The following is a 21,066-nucleotide window of genomic DNA, read 5'->3' on the forward strand; positions in this document are numbered from 1 at the left end:
AAAGCCTGGTATACACTTGTTACATCAAAAATATTTTACCTATTCCTAATCCTTCAGTTAATTACCTAAAATATTTTCTATGTACCAATACTTTTCTAGATAAAATCAATCTACAACCCAATTTGTGAAAAATTATTTTTCCTCCTCTAAAGTGATATCACTCAGGTATGTAGAGCCCTTTCCTGTAGAACCATCAGGACTAAAAACTTTGGTACAATTTCATAGGGTGATCCAATAGCTCTAATAATTGTAAAGTATTTCAAGTACTGGTGGTTAATAATATAGTTGTATGTTTTCTTCCATAGTCTTATGCCTCAGGGAGTCATTTATGAGGCTGAAAAACAAAACGTGTTCTGAGACCCCATACTATTTTACTTCCTGGATGATAGAAGTAAAGTGAAAAGACCAGATCTAGCATTACTGCAGCCCCACAAATAGCTCCCTGAAGCAAAACATTATGAGCAAGATATTCAGGTTCCAGTGGAGCCCTAACAGTTAAAGGAATTGTACAAAATACAAGCCAGAAAGCTGGGGTGTTTTTTTTGTTTTGTTTTTTATGAGTTGCAAGTCATTCTTATTTTTCTTTTTAATAAATTCTGAGTATATATTCCACTCTATTTTCAGCTTGTGACATTTTCTCAACCATACACTTGTCTATCCCAACACACCATAAACAAACCTCAATCTTTTTTGATTTCAAAAATCCCAAACCAGAAAATTAAAGCATGATATTACTCATTCAGGACAGTGATGTACAGGTAAGCACATCACTAAATGTGTTTGTCCTCAGTTTTCTACTACAAATTATTAAAAAAATGAAATGCCTTAATTTAAAATCTAAACTCTAAACTCTACATTCAAAGTTGATGAGAAAAAGTCTAGAACCTTTAATTTTGATCCATGGGGCACAGGAGAGAATCCATCTTGTCCAGGTGGGATGAACAACTCCCATTTCCCATAATCAATTTTCTTATATGGATGAGAAAATGGATTCCAGCCATCTGCAATAGAAGAAGAGTATTACTGAGATTCATCCTATTCAAATGTACTAAAATATACATTTACTTTCATTGTCTGAAAGCAATCTTACTGAAAGTGGGTACTGAAAAACAAATAGTTTTCTTTTACATTTGACACTACCACATAACACTGGATCAGGTTCAGTGAACAGAATTATCGGTTCTTAAAAGATCAGATTCTAATATTAACTCAACATTATACTTAACAAAAAACTTATATTCCTGCTTTAACTTAATTCTGACAAGGGAACTTTACCATCATACCTATTTTTCTACTGTTGTTAGCTATTCTACAGTTTAAAATCAACAACTACATCTGTGAAGGAGAATCACTGCTCAAGACAAAACTACTTTTACTATAAACCATGATCTTGACCATAGCAGAACGCAAAACTTGCCAGTTTAAACAAAAATTATCTGAAATTTAACATATGCCCTTTGTGACACATTATACCTCAAAATAAAACCCTGTACCCCATATTCACCACTTGAATAAGGTTATGATGTATTTTGTACAAAGTATGCCTTGTGAGGTATCACTGGAAAAGTCATAATTTGTGAACATTACTGTTCTGTTGAAACGGAAGTATCATCGTTGTATATGAAGTTATGAGATTTTGCTCTATGTTTAAAGAAAAGGAGTACTTGTGGCACCTTAGAGACTAACCAATTTATTTGAGCATGAGCTTTCGTGAGCTACAGCTCACTTCATCGGATGCATACCGTGGAAACTGCAGCAGATATTATATACACACAGAGACCATGGAAACTGAGGTAGACATTATATACACACAGAGACCATGAAACAATACCTCCTCCCACCCCACTGTCCTGCTGGTAATAGCTTATCTAAAGTGATCATCAAGTTGGGCCATTTCCAGCACAAACCCAGGTTTTCTCACCCTCCGCCCCGCCACACACAAACTCACTCTCCTGCTGGTAATAGCCCATCCAAAGTGACCACTCTCTTCACAATGTGTATGATAATCAAGGTGGGTCATTTCCAGCACAAATCCAGGTTTTCTCACCCCCCCCCCCACCTCCATACACACACAAACTCACTCTCCTGCTGGCAATAGATCATCCAAACTGACCACTCTCCAAGTTTAAATCCAAGTTTAACCAGAATGTCTGGGGGGGGGGGGTAGGAAAAAGCATGGGGAAATAGGCTACCTTGCATAATGACTTAGCCACTCCCAGTCTCTATTTAAGCCTAAATTAATAGTATCCAATTTGCAAATGAATTCCAATTCAGCAATTTCTCGCTGGAGTCTGGTTTTGAAGTTTTTTTGTTGTAAGATAGCGACCTTCATGTCGGTGATTGCGTGACCAGAGAGATTGAAGTGTTCTCCGACTGGTTTATGAATGTTATAATTCTTGACATCTGATTTGTGTCCATTTATTCTTTTACGTAGAGACTGTCCAGTTTGACCAATGTATATGGCAGAGGGGCATTGCTGGCACATGATGCCATATATCACATTGGTGGATGTGCAGGTGAACGAGCCTCTGATAGTGTGGCTGATGTGATTAGGCCCTGTGATGGTGTCCCCTGAATAGATATGTGGGCACAGTTGGCAACGGGCTTTGTTGCAAGGATAGGTTCCTGGGTTAGTGGTTCTGTTGTGTGGTATGTGGTTGTTGGTGAGTATTTGCTTCAGGTTGGGGGGCTGTCTGTAGGCAAGGACTGGCCTGTCTCCCAAGATTTGTGAGAGTGTTGGGTCATCCTTTAGGATAGGTTGTAGATCCTTAATAATGCGTTGGAGGGGTTTTAGTTGGGGGCTGAAGGTGACGGCTAGTGGCGTTCTGTTATTTTCTTTGTTGGGCCTGTCCTGTAGTAGGTGACTTCTGGGAACTCTTCTGGCTCTATCAATCTGTTTCTTCACTTCCGCAGGTGGGTATTGTAGTTGTAAGAAAGCTTGATAGAGATCTTGTAGGAAATGACCCACCTTGATTATCATACACATTGTGAAGAGAGTGGTCACTTTGGATGGGCTATTACCAGCAGGAGAGTGAGTTTGTGTGTGGGGAGGCGGAGGGTGAGAAAACCTGGATTTGTGCTGGAAATGGCCCAACTTGATGATCACTTTAGATAAGCTATTACCAGCAGGACAGTGGGGTGGGAGGGGGTATTGTTTCATGGTCTCTGTGTGTATATAATGTCTACTGCAGTTTCCACGGTATGCATCCGATGAAGTGAGCTGTAGCTCATGAAAGCTCATGCTCAAATAAATTGGTTAGTCTCTAAGGTGCCACAAGTACTCCTTTTCTTTTTGCAAAGACAGACTAACACGGCTGTTACTCTGAAACCTGCTCTATGTTTGTTACTGAAACATGTTGTGAGCCTAGGAAAACACCCACAGACCAGTTCCCCAGAAATAGCAAAAACTGTAAACACAAGCATTACATGTCAAGCCTCACTTATACAGAAGGTGCAAGCAAGAACTTGTGATTCATGTGAAGGACTAAGTGTGAAGCACATAAGTAATGAGGGCTGCCTACCCCCAGGATACAGCATGGATTTTTCCAGCATCTGAAGAGTATAAAATAAGGGACAGTGACATCATCAGACCACTTCTCCTCCTCCACCCACACTGAAGACAACAACAAGATCATTTGGGAGACAGAAACGTTGAACTGGGGGGAGTGGTCCTAACTGGAAAACTTTCCAGTTAGCATAGACTGCTGTAGACTTTTGGGTAAGAGAAACCTTATTGGCTTAGCCTGGTAAAGCTCAGTAAATAGCTTATTTTATTTCTTTTTGTAAATCAGTTCTGATCTTCTATGCCTAGAATTGCTTAAAATCTATCTTTCTGTAGTTAATAAACAATGTTTTATCTAAGCCAGTGTGGTTTTGATTGAAGTTTGGAGAATGTACTCATGTTACAAAGGCTGGTGCATATTCAGATCCTTTGATGGAATGATGAACTAATTAATGAGCTCACTCTGATAAAGGGGGTCTTGAGCAGCGCAAGACGCACATTTCTGCGGTGCAAGACTTGAACTAGGGGTATGCAGGCGTCACCCTATACGGAATTCAAGAGTGCTTGGTATAGCATTCTGATATTTTTGCCTGGAGGGTGACTTGCAGAGAGGCTGGGGTGAGTGGGAAGAGTGGCAGCTCACATAGCAAAGCAGGGTATAGTGCACACAAGACTGGAAGGTTAAGGGGGCACAACAATCCAACAGCCCAGATTGTACCCTGAGGCATGTCACACACGTCTAAAATACAAGCCTGGAAAGCTTGGGGAAAAATATCAGATAAGGATTTCCAGTTCAAGAATGGAGTTCTTTCTCACTGAAGACTTTCCTACTTTTTTTGGTTTATACTGAGAAAAAAGTTCAAGCATGAAACTATTAGTTTTGTGAACCCCAAAATGGGTAAGCACATGTGACTAATCAGAGACATTTGGAAGGTTTAGTTATTTAAGGTAGCACATTCCCTCTGGCAGTAGAACTCTAAATCCTCAGATATCTCCAGTGTGTAAGACCTACAAAGGAAAGCTGGTTTGGTGGATTTAGCAAAAGGCAGGAAAGCAACTCTTGAATTCCAATGCCCACTTAGTAAGGCAAAGCAATCTTAATACTGCATTTATATAACACCTTCCATTTCAAGATATCCAGTTTGACCCAGTTACTAATAATTGTGGTAGCACCCAGAAGCTTCAAATCAGGGTAAGGACTCCACTGTGCTTGGCAGTGTATAAACACACAGGTCAGTCAAAGAGCTGCTAATATATAATACACACACACCCACCCCTTTAAGCTCATTTTCATCTTCAACTTTGTACTAATTACTTCCATTTCAATGAACTGTTTGCAAACAAACATTCACTATACATTGTTATGTATAAATCTGTTCACATGTGTAGGCAAGTGCTCCAAAATATTCTAACCAGAAAATATTGCCCAAAATATTATGATCAGAAAAATACAGACATGCAGATACCGTTCAAGAAATGCAGTGTCCTAAAACTTCACAATTAAAATGAAGAATTTTCTCCTACCTCATAATAAGTCACCTCTACCCCTTCAAGTCCCTTCTATTATGCCACGTCTTTCCAAAGGAGGAGTTTCTTTTGAAACCAGTTAATTCACTTTCTTGGATGTAGCCAGGAAGAGGAATAGGGAAAAGTTTATATTGTTAAATAAACTCCTTGCAGGGACTGATGCTGCCTCTGTTATGCTGATATCACTCACTGTTGCTAAGGAGCCAAGAAACAGCTAGTCCCTAACATGACAATGGATCAGAAGAAAAGAAAAAAAAAACCTTTCCTTTTTTTCCTTTTTTTTTTTTTTGAGAGGGAAAAAATTATATCATCTGTTCAAGCCTTATTGACAACTTTAGGAAGAGTCAACGAAGTTCACATTTTATTGTTATTTGTAATGCACTAGTACTTAAGAGACCCAGTCATGGACTAGTACCCCCATTATGTTAGGTACAGTACACATACAGAAAACAGTCCCTGCCCTAATGAGTTTTTCTGAGACAAGTGGAACACAAGGAAACAGTAGAATAATGTTGATCGGCAGGACAGGCAGTGCTCTCAGCATACCAGCTGCCTAGCCATTGTCAAGATTTTAGTAGCTGAGTTTTAAGGAGGGATTTGAAGGACAATAATGAGGTAGCTTGGCCAATGTTTACAGGGGAGATGCTACCATTCATAAGAAACAATATGGGAGAAGGCTTATATGAAAATTTAAACAAGTGGGCGATGAAGGCTGGCTTCATTGCCAGAGTGGAAGTAACATCTTGACATGCAAGTTGTGAAGTCCTTCAAATGAGTGAGCGAAGATATTTCCAGGCTATTCAGTGCCAAGTTTAAGGACGAGCCAACAAAATAACAAGGAACCATAACATATCAGACTTAAAAGTCCAAATTTCTGTTTTCACTTAACTGAGGGTGCCTTTAAGAAGTCAACATCTACATCCAAGATACTGCCCGTGTTTTTTTGGAACAGAACAAACATTGACTTTTATGGTGGCTAGCATATATCCCCATAAAGATGGGGGTTATAAAGTAAACATTAAACAACTGCACAACTGGCATTTCCCTATCTACAAATTGGGTTGCCGAAAATTAAAACCCAGAATAGATTGACTGCAATGAGCAGAAAAGGAAAATCTGACTGGTTGAAACAGTAGATGCTTCATGCACAGCATTATGGGGGGAAACTGATTTTTCTGGAATCTGTTACAATCAGGACAAAACATAATTGAGAAAACAGCTTAAGTCAACCCTCTGTCTAGCCTAACCTCACCACAAAGGTTATAGAACTCAGATTTTCAGAAATGTAGCTTAAATAAAGTTTCTGCTCACCACATCCACCACTCTAGACAGTTCATGAATTCAGCTATCAATAACACATCTGTTCAGAGTACAAAGGGAAAGTAACTAAATTGCAGACAAACTCAACATTCAGGGCTGTCTGGCCAAAGGAAGGGGCAGGTGATGGCAACATATCTAGCTCTTATCACATGGAGGAATGCAATGACTGTTCATGTCCAGCAAATCTAATAAAACCAGATTCCCTCTGCAGATCAAGGCCTTGTCAAATACGCTTTACTAGATCCTACAGTTTAAGGTTCTTTGCATCCCATTGAGTTGGAAGGCATTACAGATAGGAGTAATCACCAGTACAAGCCAAACAACTTTATCATATAGCCCAATACCTTTTAGAAGATAGAACCTATGTTTTCAGTATCCCCCTCAAAGAAACATTTCCATCAGAGGGTGTGAACAGAGGGTAAAGAGGATTGTACAAGCATGTAACACTGCTGTACTTGCTTTCAGCGCTGTGCCCCAGGTTCTCATCTTGTTCATTTGGCAGCTGTTTATAGAGATTAAGGGAGATCCTAACCACTATGTTTAAACCTAAAATGCTCCACATTTCATTCTTACATGGTTATTTTTAACATGGGGGGGGGGAGAGAGAATATAGATTCTTACTATGTTTTCCTGAGTACAAGTTGAGTTCACCTATTGCATAAATAGTTTCCCAAACTCATGATAGCTTTGGGTTCTACTGTATTCAGAGTTATACAACGCACAAGAATACCAAGTATGAAAATTAGATAAAGAAGGCTATCCTGATTCAGCAGTTTAAGAAGCTTTAATTTTATCTATTTTATTTCCCCCAAAGAAACTAAATGGAGTTCTCTTGGGCCAGACCCCATGACTGTAAGAAAGATACTTGAAACAGAAGTAGAAATTGTAAATTAATGTATTCATTTAGTGCAGTGATCAAAAGGACTCTCTAAAACATTCACAGGCTATCCCATTTTAAATTCAACTATTGCTTAAAAATGCTTGAATAGAGCTTTTTTTTAGTAAGTCCTGTGGGGTTCTAATTCATACTCATGTTGTCAGTGTTTTCTATATTTTATGAATTTTTTTATTAGAGTCTCTGTCCAAGAATAGCAAAAAATATATATGTATCACTCCTCAAAAGAAACATCCATTGCAAACACAGGTGTAAATGTGTTGCAGTAACCTCATTGTTTCAACATTCCTTTTTAACCATCAATATGGGAGGGAGAAGGATCTCTCTTTAAATAAACCTTTATTTTTTTCTTTAAAGACATCTGGAGCAATATCAAGCATATTCTGATAGTCAATAGTTTATACCTAAACCAAAGTAATTGCATTGCTCTCTTATGAGAAGAGCTGTGCTCTTATAAACATGTTGGAACAGTTTCTAAATAGAAAAAATGGCTTGTGGCTATGGCACGTGTTCCTTAAGGGTAGGTACACTGGATAATGAACAGGTCCAGCTGTCCACAACCATACTTTCTTTCATTACGCTAAATGATTCTGAGACACCTACGCAGACACCCTTATTTCCCTTTGCTGTAATGTGGTATAGCCATTTAAAAAAGAAAACTCCTTTACTATGGAAGTATGGCAGTGTGGGGCATTCACCAGCATCTCCACTGTATGAGCATTTTCAGAGTCTCTCACTCTGTTGGAAAATCAGCCTAGTGCCAAGCATGAATGAAGACAATGATGCACTGGAAATCAATATATGCATTTGTTAGTAGCATAGCAATGCTGCTTTGAGCTTCATTGGGATGCTTTCTGTGAAGGCAGTCTACGTGGACTTAAGTCTCCACTTAAAGCAACAGAATACCAACATTCTAGGAGCAAACTTGGCAGGGGCTGGTTGAGCACACTTTAAACTAGATAAGGAAAAAGAATAACTTGAATTCAAGTAATCCGGTAGATAGTCCCCAATATAAAAATAAGGTAGAAACTGAAATCAGAAAGAAGAGAAAAATACAGTATTAAATATACAATCAAATGTTTCCCATACTCAAAAGGCAGAAGTACGAGAAAAGTGTTACTAAACAGACTGGTCCAGACTCGAGAACATAAATATGATGGGATTATTCTTGTCACTGGAATATCAGTGTAGATAGATAGTAATTATGGTTAAGACAAAAAAGGTAGAGGGTGTGACATAAGACGGACACATGGAATAGCCAAAGACAGTAAATCAACGTCATAAGTGTCATATCTGTATGGCCTTGTGATTGTCTTCTATTCCTGCAGGAACTAAAATCACAGGAGTGTGGTGATGAATGCAAATGCCTAGAACAATAACACATCTGGAGAAGCATCATCCTCCTGGGAAAAACTGCCCATTGTAGGTTGACCTGGTTGGAGAAGCCAGGTAAACAAAAAACTGAGAACTGTATAAAATGATCAAAACCCTGATGTGAGGCAGAAGTCAATCTCTCTCTCTCCCCTTCTCCCCACGCCCCCGCAAGAAACAGACACCAAATGATCACTAATGTACACAGACGGCGGTGTGTAAAAGGCCTGAAGTACTCTGTCTCTACCAGGGTCTGCAAGAGGAAGATAGATGGCTGCCTGATAAGCTAAGACCTGCATGTAAAGCTGTTCATTGCTTGAAGATCAGTTCTCTCTATAATGCTTTTGTTCTAAATAAATACTTGGCTTTGTGAAGGCTGGCTGGTCACTGGTTAACTCTGTTATAGCCCCTGTGGGAGAGCAGGATGGCAGGTGCAGAACTGAACACAGATTTGCTACAGTGATCAGAGAAGCAGCCTAAATCCCAAGTCTACACAAAGATTGCAGGTTCCATGTCCTGAAAAACGGTGACTGCTAGAGGCCTGAGGCTCAGTGGGGTACCCTTATAGAGGCTACAAAGGCTACAAATTACTTCAGGAATTATGACAGTGGGATGGTAGTATCTTGGGATGATTTAGTAAATATCTATCCATATCAAACTACAAACTCCGTTTTGTTTTGTGAGGCTCACTTGTGTCTTCTCTGTTGTCTTTTTACCTTCATCTTGAATGAAACTCCAAAAGATATTGACAAAAGGCAAACAGTGCAGGGCAATTAAAGGTCATTATCCTTGAATAACTTTGCCTTGGCAATATATTGGTTATGCTAAAGAATGTGGCCATTCCTGCAAGAAATCAGCTTTTCCAAACTGGATTTCAAGAGGGAGCAAACCAAACCACAGATCATCTGAGGGGGGACCTTTATTCCAATTGGCTTATATTTTAGTTCTCAATTAGATTCCTACCATAAGCCAGGTTTTAAATTTTTAGCTTCAGCTGTTCATGTTTTGAAAACAAATTAGGGAAAATTCTCCTTCCTTTTCACTCCTTTCATGAACTCTAGCATTGTGGAAATTATTTTGATCAGATTAAAAAATAAAATGCTATCTTCGGGTAGAAGCCAACAAAATGGAAATTGTAAGAAGCTGGAAATCTTAGCCATGTGTCAATTTTCTAAAGATATGGATGACTAAATAAGGTCTGGAATGCAACATGGACTATTAAGAGTGGAAAAAGCAAGCTATCTGACCATTGGATTAACATACATACTTCTAGTGCTTTAAACTGTCACATTTAGAACCTATATTTATATATAAATAAAAGAGATAATATACAGCCAGCATAAAGAAAACTAAATTAGAGGTAAATTCAAAGTATTCTACTTCCCCAATTTTCAGTTCTATAGATAATGCTCAAAAGCTACATTTACATTACATTGTCATGAACTGGGCCTTTATTCTGAAATGGTGAATTCTAAAATAGGGATATATTGCCAGTAGTCACTTAGTTGCTTAGCAATAAAATATGCAGACAAAATATTCAGTTTTCAGAGTAGCAGCTGTGTTAGTCTGTGTCCGTAAAACGGAAAGGAGTACTTGTGGCACCTTAGAGACTAACAAATTTATTTGAGCATAAACTTTGAAGTGAGCTGTAGTTCACGAAAGCTTATGCTCAAATAAATTTGTTAGTCTCTAGTTAGTCTCCAAAATATTCAGTGTTATCACATAGCTTTTAAAGGAAGCTAAATGTCAATATTGCCTCTAGTATCAAAATTTCAGCTAACTAATTGCCTCATACACTTGATTTACTCAGCTGCTAAAACGACGAATTGACAAATCTTAACGTTTTTGGTTGTAACATTTTAAGTGTCTTTTCAGATGAACAATGGAATGCCATTAGGGAATACCAACAGGTTTAATATCTCGATCTCAAAATGTTGAGGGAATAAAAGAAAATTCATACTGACAGGCTTATATTAAGGGTGGTTTGTTTTATTAAGTTTATTTCATGAGAAAATATTTCACATATGACTACTGCTTGATTTTAGCATTTTCAGAGGGAAACAATAAAAAGTTATCAGAGAACAAAAAGGACTTATAGCAGTGTCTCCAGAATCATCTGTCTTGGGCCAAAATGATATAACATGATATCAGAAAAGTTCTTTCTTTAAAAAAAAAAAAAAAAAAAAGACTACATGGGGCACAAAATAATATCCCCAGAGAATTTCAGTATAGCAGTGGGGGGTTAGATGTACTGTGTCTAACTGTGTAGATCTGTATGAAACAAATAAAGCATGTATATACTTAGCATACTGTGTCAGTTAAAGTCAGTCTTTTCATTCAGAATTTCATAGCTCAAGCTTTAAGTGGAAATTCTCCAGAGAGTGTCTATATTTTCCAACATGATTTTTCTTTTTGAATATTTGGATCAAAAAGCACTCAGCCATTTTTTGAACAGGAGAGAAGCAGAAACTACATACTTTTCTTATAACAAAAAGTTATTCAAGTGTCTTTACCTAAAGAATATCTCTATAGCCAAAACAGGAGTGGCTGAAAGATTTGGCAAGGAAATACCCCTTACTACATAACAGTAGCTAGCTGTATTCCTGGAGAAACAGATTTTGACTGCTATCCACATCTGAAAAATTGTTAAGTATGTGCAGTGGGGCCTCCCTTCAGTGTTCTTAAAACATACACCTACATACCACTTATGTGTGTGTGCTTAGCTGCATATCATCCATGAATTACTGCCACCAAGTCAAGAACCCTTTTTAAATGGTTGAGATAAACACAGGAATAAGTTTAAGGAATCTTTTCATGATGCTGTCAAATTGTCCCCGTGGCTTAGGAGAGTTTAAACAGGGCTGCAAGCCAGGAAGCTCTGTTCTTACCTCTTTCACTTACTGGCCTCAGTTCTATGCCCTTCAAAGTAGGTTTTGTGAATTCTCACATCACCCTTCCAGGAACTGAGCAAGGACCACTACCCCCATGTACAGAATAGGTACATAACAGAACCGAATCCTTTGTAAAACACCGGTATTTCAGCCATCGACTAGAGCAGAGTGCTTCTTTGGAAACATAAATTTTCTATCTGTGGGTTTAGTTATGCCGTCGATAAAACGGAGCTACTATTCAAGCATATCCATCTTTGTCCAATACTTTAAAGCTAGGTAATTGCATAAGCCCATTTTACCAATGGGAAAACAGACCAGTTGACTGATTTGACAGACAACCACTAAGGGGTACGGCATTAACCTTGGGCTGTGAGCTAAAAGATGCGCGAGTTAAAACCTGTTTCACAATTTTTATATGCAAACTTGGACAATTTGCAACCTCCCCTTTCCATCTCTATAAAAGAGATATTAATATTCCCCTACCTATCCTCCAATTGGCTAGAAGGATTAATTAAGAAACCATTGTATAGTTCTTTGAAAAGATACAACTCTATATGATAGATTGATGAATCACAAACTTACCTGTTTTAGCTTGAAGAATAACCACTAAATACATTTTTAATCCAGCTAGAGAGTTATTCAAGCAAAAGAGAGGAGGGCTTGGGTTAAAACAAACACACAGCACCACATTCCAAAGGAAGTTAGATAACTAACAAAGACATTGAAGAAAAGAGAAGTTAGTTAGTCTTGAGGATTCCATGGGAAAGTGACACCTTTGTCCTGACAAGGGAGTGAAGAATTAAATTTTGCAATAGAATCGCAAATGTAGATAGAATCGCATACTGTAAAGTTATCTTTGTATAAGTAGGTGGGTATTTATTTTTGCTATCTTATTTGGATTATTGTTAATAAATGAGAGGTTTCAGAGTAACAGCCGTGTTAGTCTGTATTCGCAAAAAGAAAAGGAGTACTTGTGGCACCTTAGAGACTAACCAATTTATTTGAGCATAAGCTTTCGTGAGCTACAGCTCACTTCATCGGATGCATACTGTGGAAAGTGTAGAAGATCTTTTTATACACACAAAGCATGAAAAAATACCTCCCCCCACCCCACTCTCCTGCTGCTAATAGCTTATCTAAAGTGATCACTCTCCCTGCAGAAGTGAAGAAACAGATTGATAGAGCCAGAAGAGTTCCCAGAAGTCACCTACTACAGGACAGGCCTAACAAAGAAAATAACAGAACGCCACTAGCCGTCACCTTCAGCCCCCAACTAAAACCCCTCCAACGCATCATTAAGGATTTACAACCTATCCTGAAGGATGACCCAACATTCTCACAAATCTTGGGAGACAGGCCAGTCCTTGCCTACAGACAGCCCCCCAACCTGAAGCAAATACTCACCAACAACCACATACCACACAACAGAACCACTAACCCAGGAACCTATCCTTGCAACAAAGCCCGTTGCCAACTGTGCCCACATATCTATTCAGGGGACACCATCACAGGGCCTAATCACATCAGCCACACTATCAGAGGCTCGTTCACCTGCACATCCACCAATGTGATATATGCCATCATGTGCCAGCAATGCCCCTCTGCCATGTACATTGGTCAAACTGGACAGTCTCTACGTAAAAGAATAAATGGACACAAATCAGATGTCAAGAATTATAACATTCATAAACCAGTCAGAGAACACTTCAATCTCTCTGGTCACGCGATTACAGACATGAAAGTTGCGATATTACAACAAAAAAAACTTCAAAACCAGACTCCAGCGAGAGACTGTTGAATTGGAATTCATTTGCAAATTGGATACAATTAACTTGGGCTTGAATAGAGACTGGGAGTGGCTAACTCATTATGCAAGGTAACCTATTTCCCCTTGTTTTTTCCCTACCCCCCCCCCCCTCAGACATTCTTGTTAAACCCTGGATTTGTGCTGGAAATGGCCCACCTTGATTATCATACACATTGTAAGGAGAGTGATCACTTTAGATAAGCTATTAGCAGCAGGAGAGTGGGGTGGGGGGGAAGTATTTTTTCATGCTTTGTGTGTGTAAAAAGATCTTCTACACTTTCCACAGTATGCATCCGATGAAGTGAGCTGTAGCTCATGAAAGCTTATGCTCAAATAAATTGGTTAGTCTCTAAGGTGCCACAAGTACTCCTTTTCTTTTTGTTAAAAAATGTGGATCCAACGAAGGTAGAATTGATATATAGCTAAGAAAATCACTGGCAGAATGTCCAGGGGATGGGGGCGGAAGAGTAAATAACTAAAGACAGCAGAAATAGGACAGATGTCCAGACAGCCCCAGACCAGGAAGAAGATCCTACTTTGTTACAGTACCTATGCCTCATGAAGAACAGGAGAATATAAGGTCCTTAAATCAAACATTGCTATAGAAGAAGACTCCATTTCTGGATAACATTTCAGTTTAATATTCTGCAAGACAAACTGAAAGACAGTCCACTGTACTTAAATAGTCAAAAACATTAACCTGCAATGTGTTCTTCAGTTTCAAAAGTGAAAGATATGAGCACTCAAATTCCATAATTCTTTGAAAACTTTTTGTATAAAATCTCTTTTTCTAGTGGTTCAATTAAAGGTCTCTTTATGGAACAAAGGTTTTATGAAGAATTCATATTAAAAGCAACTCCTGAATTCAAGTAAAATACAGTGTACCCATAAATTTAGTTTGTGATTTTAACCTGTTTGAAACTTAAAGAAAGGTTAAAGCTATCAATTTTTAATTAAATATATCTAGGGCAACTTAATTCTAAATCTTAGGATTTTGCAACCCAATTTCTCATAAGAATATTACTAAAACTCATCTGTACTGAATGACACTCTTCTATTCCTCTAAGCTTCCTGACTGCATTCTTTCTCTTGGGAATGAATACTTTACTATGTCTGATGATGAATAAGAAATATAGGACAAATGACGCACTTTTTCATTTAAAAGACTACAAGGAAATTCACTTTGGACTCCTTACTGCCGCGTTTCATTAAAATCCAGATACAGCTATTCTAAGATATTAGTTCTAAATCTCAGCTTCATTTGATAAAAAGTGATACATGAAATACTTTAAAATAAATTAGAGTTTTCAGAAAAAACACTTCAATTCTTAAGCTGTCATACTATTTCATTACGCATGAGCATTTTTCTTCCTTTAAAATATTTCAATTCTTAAATTACCGCTCCTCCCACACTAAAGAAACTGACAAACAGTAACTTTTCAAAAGCTCATTTAACTCAGTACTCGCAACATACTTTGGTGTATGTTTAAAATGAGCATTTTCTTCCACTCATCCTCTTAAAAAAACAGAAACAAAAAAGAGACAACTTATCTAAGTCGACGTCAACAGTGGCATGCATGCTGAACTACTGAATCATATACGTGCTCATGCATGCTTCCCACGCACATTCCAAGAGTCCACATAAGGCTGTTCTGGACATGGGTGTAACATTGTGTACGTGCATATACCCACTTTCACACTGCTGCTATTATGCACTGCTAGCACTACTATTTTAGGGGCTGTAGCCCAGAGTTCTGTGAATCACAGGGAGACACTTGGGGAACCACTTTGTATGTCGCTGGTGTTCCCTGCCTTCACAGGGAACTTTTGCCAACAGCAGTTCCTGATCACGTCACCCTTTACTGTTATTCCTTGGAAAAATGGATGGAACACACAAAGTGAAGGAAAGATCTCACTCTACTCCTGCTCCTTATTGAGAGACAAAGGATTACAAAGTGGAATAGCCAGTATTGCCACAGAAAGCGCTTGAGTCAACCATCGCTTTTCGTGCAGGAGAAGCGGCACAGAATGGTGGAATCACACAATTTTGAAGCCTGAAACAACAACGGCTTCAAAACTTCTATCTGAGGAAACAGGTCATCATGGACCTGTGTGAGGCACTTGCACAAAACCTCCAGTGCCAGAACACTCGATTCAGGGAAGCCACAGCAGTTCAGAAACGGGTTGCGATTACTCGGTGGAAGCTGGCTACAGACTACTGCAGGTCTGCTGCAAATTACTTTGGGGTTGGAAAGTCCACTGTTAGGGTTGTGATTGTGCAGGTTTGTGAGGCAATTAAACACTCATTTACTCATGAGTGATTACCATAAGAAATGTTCCAGAAATAATAGCTGGATTTCAGAGAATAGCATCTCCAAACTGTGTGTAGGCTATCGATGGCACCCATATCCCTGTACTTCCCCCACCACAAGGGGCAAATGTGAACTGAAAAGGTTACTAATCACTCATTCTGCATGGCTTAGTGGACCACAGAGGCAGATTCATCAATATAAATGTGGGAAACATTGGAAAGGTTCATAATGCCATGACATGGACATTAGGATTGGACTAGAAGGGAGAGGTGCGGGAGGGAGAAGAGACTTATTCTTCAGAAATGATATTGTTCTGTGTGGTGTATCTATGCCAACTGTTACTCTTGGGAACCCCACATACCCGATCCTGACTTGATTCATGAAACCAGACCCTGATATTAAGGACTCTGGAAAAAGGGAATTCAATTGCAAACTCAGTAGCTGCAGAATGGCTATGGAGTTCACATTTGGAAGGATTAGAGAGTTTGTTGCTCTCCTTATGTATCCATTTGGATGCCAACGTGACCAACCTCATTCACATAATCATCACCTGCTGAACATTCAATAACATTTGTGAGGGTAAACGCAAGTGCTTCTGCCCTGAGTGGACAAGTTCAGTTTACAAACTCTGAACCAGAAGCCACCTACATACACATCAGTCCTAGTTGCCAGCAGGCAAGGGAAACCAAGGGTGCCTCACATCTTGGAATAGCAGGAAGGAGGAGGATGCCTTCTACCTGAACTGAAGGACACAGTCACATCCTGTACAGCTGCTGGAAATGCGGGAGGCAACATTCATACATACTTCTGAGTCCACATAGCTTTGTGAGGGCTTTGTTCCTGCAGCTGACAGTCATTACCTCCTATGACATTCCAAACAAGTAACAGAATATCTCCACTGGGTTATCACCTTGGGTTCAGTTCGTGCTGTGGCAGCAGAGTTGTAATGTGGTCACTGTGCAATGTTTTTTGTCTTCTCCATTCACACATTTTTACGAACTTCTTATTGGAAGCACTCACTCTCTCTTAACGACCTTATCAACATTTGCTTGGGAGCAGGGTGGCGGCAATATCCAGCCTGTCTGGTTTTTTTAAATTGTTTATTGCCAGTGGTGCCAACTGCACTTAGCCCCTGTTATAAAGCACTAATCCCTACCATAGTTGAAAGGGCAGGAGAGGAGTGGTCCTTTATAGCCAGGGTAGTGGTAGATGCAGCCATTGCCTGTATTGTTACTAGCACTGTGTTTTGATTTTCTTCACGTCAGCCACAAAGCTAAGCCACAAAGTCATACATTACCTCTTTTCTGTGATTTAGGCTTCTGCTCCATTGAAAACTAGTAGTGGTGTTTACTATACTTCTACATTACACACACAACACTAAATGCACTCTCCCTATTCCTCCTGTGTATCCTTGCAACTTCAGATCTTTCTAAACCTGGAGATGATGATGTTTCCTTTATCATGCACCAGACAGTTATATAACATTCAATTTCATGAGCTATAAATTGTGGGGCCCAATCCCAAACCTGAAAACATCTTCCGTTCATCATACTTAGCAAGGAAGGTATGACATTGCACCCCATAATGCTTTATGGAAATATGCTTATGAATGTAAATATGATATAACTGGAATATGGTTTATGCTACATATGCCATGTAACACATCTCTGCAAAGGTTATGATCTACTGAATATATTCATCCTATTTGTATGCATGTATCATTTTTGTACTCAAAGTTATGAATATTGGCGGTGTACTTGATGATTTTAAGTAGCCTTAGTAAGGCATTTGGTCAGCTTCTTTAGAAAGGAATTTGCAAGTTAAGTGCCCAAATCAAGAAACATTTAATGGACAATGGATCTTGGAAGACTCCAATCCACATAAGAAATCTTCTGAGGATGTTCAAGGTAGCATGTGAACAATGGCTGCTGCCTGTAAGTTGAGTTATGCATGGACACGCGACTTGCCCATCTGACTCCAAAACTCCATTTTGTAGCTGGATTCTACACAGGGTGAAGGAGGGGTGTCCACCCACAAGAGAAAGTCTATTTAAAACCCTAGGAGATCCCTCCATTTTGTCTTCAGCTGGCTCAAGAGAGAGCCTCTCCACCCCCAAAGGGTACCTGAAAGAAACTGGAGAAAGGATAGTAACCACTGGGGTGTGAGTGATTGCTGGACCCAGACTAGAAGGAGACTAGTCTGTAAAAGAAGCTTACTGGAACATCTCTGAGGGTGAGGCTTCATCTGTAATCACTTTCTTACTGTATTAGGTTTAGACTTGTGTGTTTTATTTTATTTTGCTTGGTAATTCACTTTGTTCTGTCTGTTATTACTTCCTACTTTTTTGTATTTAGTGAAATTACTTTTTACTTATTAATTAACCCAGAGTGTGTATTAATACCCTGGGGGGCAAACAGCTGTGCATCTCTCTCTATCAGTGTTTTAGAGGGCAAATGATTTATGAGTTTATCCTGTGTAAGCTTTTTACAGAGTAAAACGGATTTATTTGGGGTTTGGACCCCATTGGGAGTTGAGCATCTGAGCGTTAGAGACAGGAACACTTCTTAAGCTGTTTTCAGTTAAGCCGGTAGCTGTTGGGGGACGTGGTTCAGACCTGGGTCTGGGTTTGTAGCAGGCAAGCATGTCTGGCTCAAACCAGGCAGGACACTGAAGTCCTTCGCTGGCAGGGAAAGCAGGCTCAGAGATAGTCCCAGCACATCAGTTGGGAGTTCCCAAGGGGTTTTCTGTGATCCAACCCATCACAGAATGGCCACAGACAAACCAAGGAAATCATAACATGGGTCACGGTTCCTTCCCCACTCTGAACTCTAGGGTACAGATGTGGGGACCTGCATGAAAACCTCCTCAGCTTACTTTTACCAGCTTAGGTTAAAACTTCCCCAAGGTACAAACTATTTTACCCTTGGACTTCCACTGCCACCACCAAACATTTATCTGGGTTTATTTTTATTAGGAAAGCATTGTTTGGAAACATCTTTCCCCCCCAAAATCCTCCCAACCCTTGCACCCCACTTACTGGGGAAGGTTTGTAAAAATCCTCACTACTTTGCATAGGTGACCACAGACCCAAACCCTTGGATCTTAAGAACAATGAAAAAGCATTCAGTTTTCTTACAAGAAGACTTTTAATAGAAGTAAAAAAGAATCACCCCTGTAAAATCAGGATGGTAAATACCTTACAGGGTAATTAGATTCAAAACATAGAGAATCCCTCTAGGCAAAACCTTAAGTTACAAAAAAGACACACAGACAGGAATATTCATTCTATTCAGCTCAGCTTAATTTTCACAGCCATTTAAAGAAATCATAATCTAACACATACCTAGCTAGATTACTTACTAAGTTCTAAGACTCCATTCCTGTTCTGTCCCCGACAAAAGCATCACACAGACAGACCCTTTGTTTTTCCCCCTCCTCCCAGCTTTTGAAAGTATCTGGTCTCCTTATTGGTCATTTTAGTCAGGTGCCAGCAAGGTTATCCTAGCTTCTTAACCCTTTACAGGTGAAAGGATTTTTCCTCTGGCCAGGAGGGACTCTAAAGGTGATTACCCTTCCCTTTATATTTATGACAACATATAATAAAAGTATGAGATGGAATGTGTAACTTAAATATTTTTAAAAAGAAAGGTCAACAAATCTTTACAAAAGTTAAGTGACAGAACACCACCCAAATGTTATTGCACCCATCTACTTGCCCTCCTCCTGACAAGGGCAAGAGGGTGAAACAAGTGGGGGTGGGGAGAAGAAATGACATGGGGGAAACTGGAGATGTCTCTTGTGAGGTGTTTGGGAGGCAATTACTTGGTAGGTTTTGAGACTCCTGCAGATTCATTGTTCCCCATCCGGTCACTCAAGGGAGTCCCCTACATAGGGTTTCATGTGCCAGTGGAGGGTGAGATCCCAATAGTCCTGCAGGCTCCATGTTTTCATCTCAGCCTCTTGTAGAAGGAATCCTTGAAACAAGATCTTCTGGCTAAGGAACACCTTGGGCATCAGCCAGAGGAGGAGAAGGAGGTGGTGATGGTGTGGGGCAGCAGAGTTTGTTGATCATCAACTGATCCTGGGGCCTTGGCAGACAGACAGACCCTGAACTTATTCAGCCACCTAGTCAGCCAGCCAGCCTCTTTATGGGGAAATGCTCCCATTCCCTACGGTGTGCCTCTTGCTCCATGAAATTGTTCAATAGTGTCTTCTCCTGCTGAAAAGCCCACTCCTTTTCTGCCCTGAGGGATTCAAACTACTCTTGGTTCCTCCTGTCCATTCCTACGAGCCACTCTTCCATGGTCCTGTCTGTCTCTGGGTGCTTCTCTGGCCCTCCCGGCAGCATGGTTTCCCTCTTGAGACTGAAGGTCCTGCCAATTCAAAGACAAGGGTAGTATTACATTTTCTTTTCCCCCTTTTGAAGAAGCCAAGAATTCCCAGCACCTAATATAAAACATTGCTCTAGAAGGCCACGCTTGGACACTTTTCAGTATCCCAAGAATGAGACTGTTAGACTACGCTTGTTTCTCAAACAGCTTTTGCAGCCCATGAGGAAGGAGCAGAGGCTAATAGTGGCAGAAAAACTGTACAAGTAGTTTTTACATGTTCATAGTGTCTCAGAGTTGGAGGGTGGGGATGGAAAGGGAGGAGAGAGGAAAGAAGAGAGCAGAGAAATAGTTCCTTCCAGGGCCTGTGTTACCAGTTTGTAATTTCTTCTTTGAAAGCTGGCCAACAACTGGAAAACATGGGGGTTTTCAAGGTACCAGAAAGGAAAAAAGAGAAGGGGCTTCCTAGTCCTATGCAGGAGATCTGGCTATATATACCATAGAGATGTTTCTGCTAATGGCCACCCCTCTACATATTACTGAATCATGGAGTTTGGTCAGCTGTGAAGCAGGACTAAGCAGATTTGCACTGCCATTAAACCACAAGGCCCAGCTGGAGTTTCTGTTACATCAGAAGTTTGCTGACATATTTGCAGGTAGATCTCTGAAAATCTGTGGAGATCCGCTTTATATCCGAGAATATCAGCAGACCATGTTTGTGGATCACGGATAGATGTGAATCCAAATGTTATATCTAGAGCCCTGCAAATCTGCAGATACCTGTGGGCTGTATTTGCGGATTGGATGTGGATATAAATTTTGTAACCGCACAGGGCTCTACTGGGAGACAATACAGCTGGATATGTACTATTCTCAGGTTGCATACAGAATTTCCATACAAAGAGACGTGAAGCTTGAACACCAACTTCCCTACCACAGCATCAGATAATTCTGTCCCTGAGCCAGACGAACAATGGTGAAATGGACAAGGAAAGAAAGATACCCCACAACTTTATTTTGTTCCCTAAAGTTTCAGTTCAGCACCACAAGCAACCTTTCCACTGCAAAAAGACATTGCATGGTGATCGTCCAATCTCCAGACTGGATCCTTCT

General features: G+C 39.8%; 1 protein-coding gene across 5 annotated transcripts in view; it reads right to left on the reverse strand.

Annotated features, from left to right (window-relative positions):
- Positions 1-21,066, reverse strand: part of GBE1 (1,4-alpha-glucan branching enzyme 1) — a 303,297-nt gene that overhangs the window by 201,231 nt on the left and 81,000 nt on the right. For all 5 annotated transcript variants that reach the window (XM_073304014.1, XM_073304034.1, XM_073304024.1 and 2 more), the window contains one exon: positions 886-1,001. In XM_073304014.1, coding sequence (XP_073160115.1) covers positions 886-1,001 — 116 coding nt within the window. The remainder of the gene's footprint in view (positions 1-885; positions 1,002-21,066) is intronic.

Source organism: Lepidochelys kempii, chromosome 1 (assembly GCF_965140265.1).
Source record: "Lepidochelys kempii isolate rLepKem1 chromosome 1, rLepKem1.hap2, whole genome shotgun sequence".
NCBI classification, from domain to species: domain Eukaryota; kingdom Metazoa; phylum Chordata; order Testudines; family Cheloniidae; genus Lepidochelys; species Lepidochelys kempii.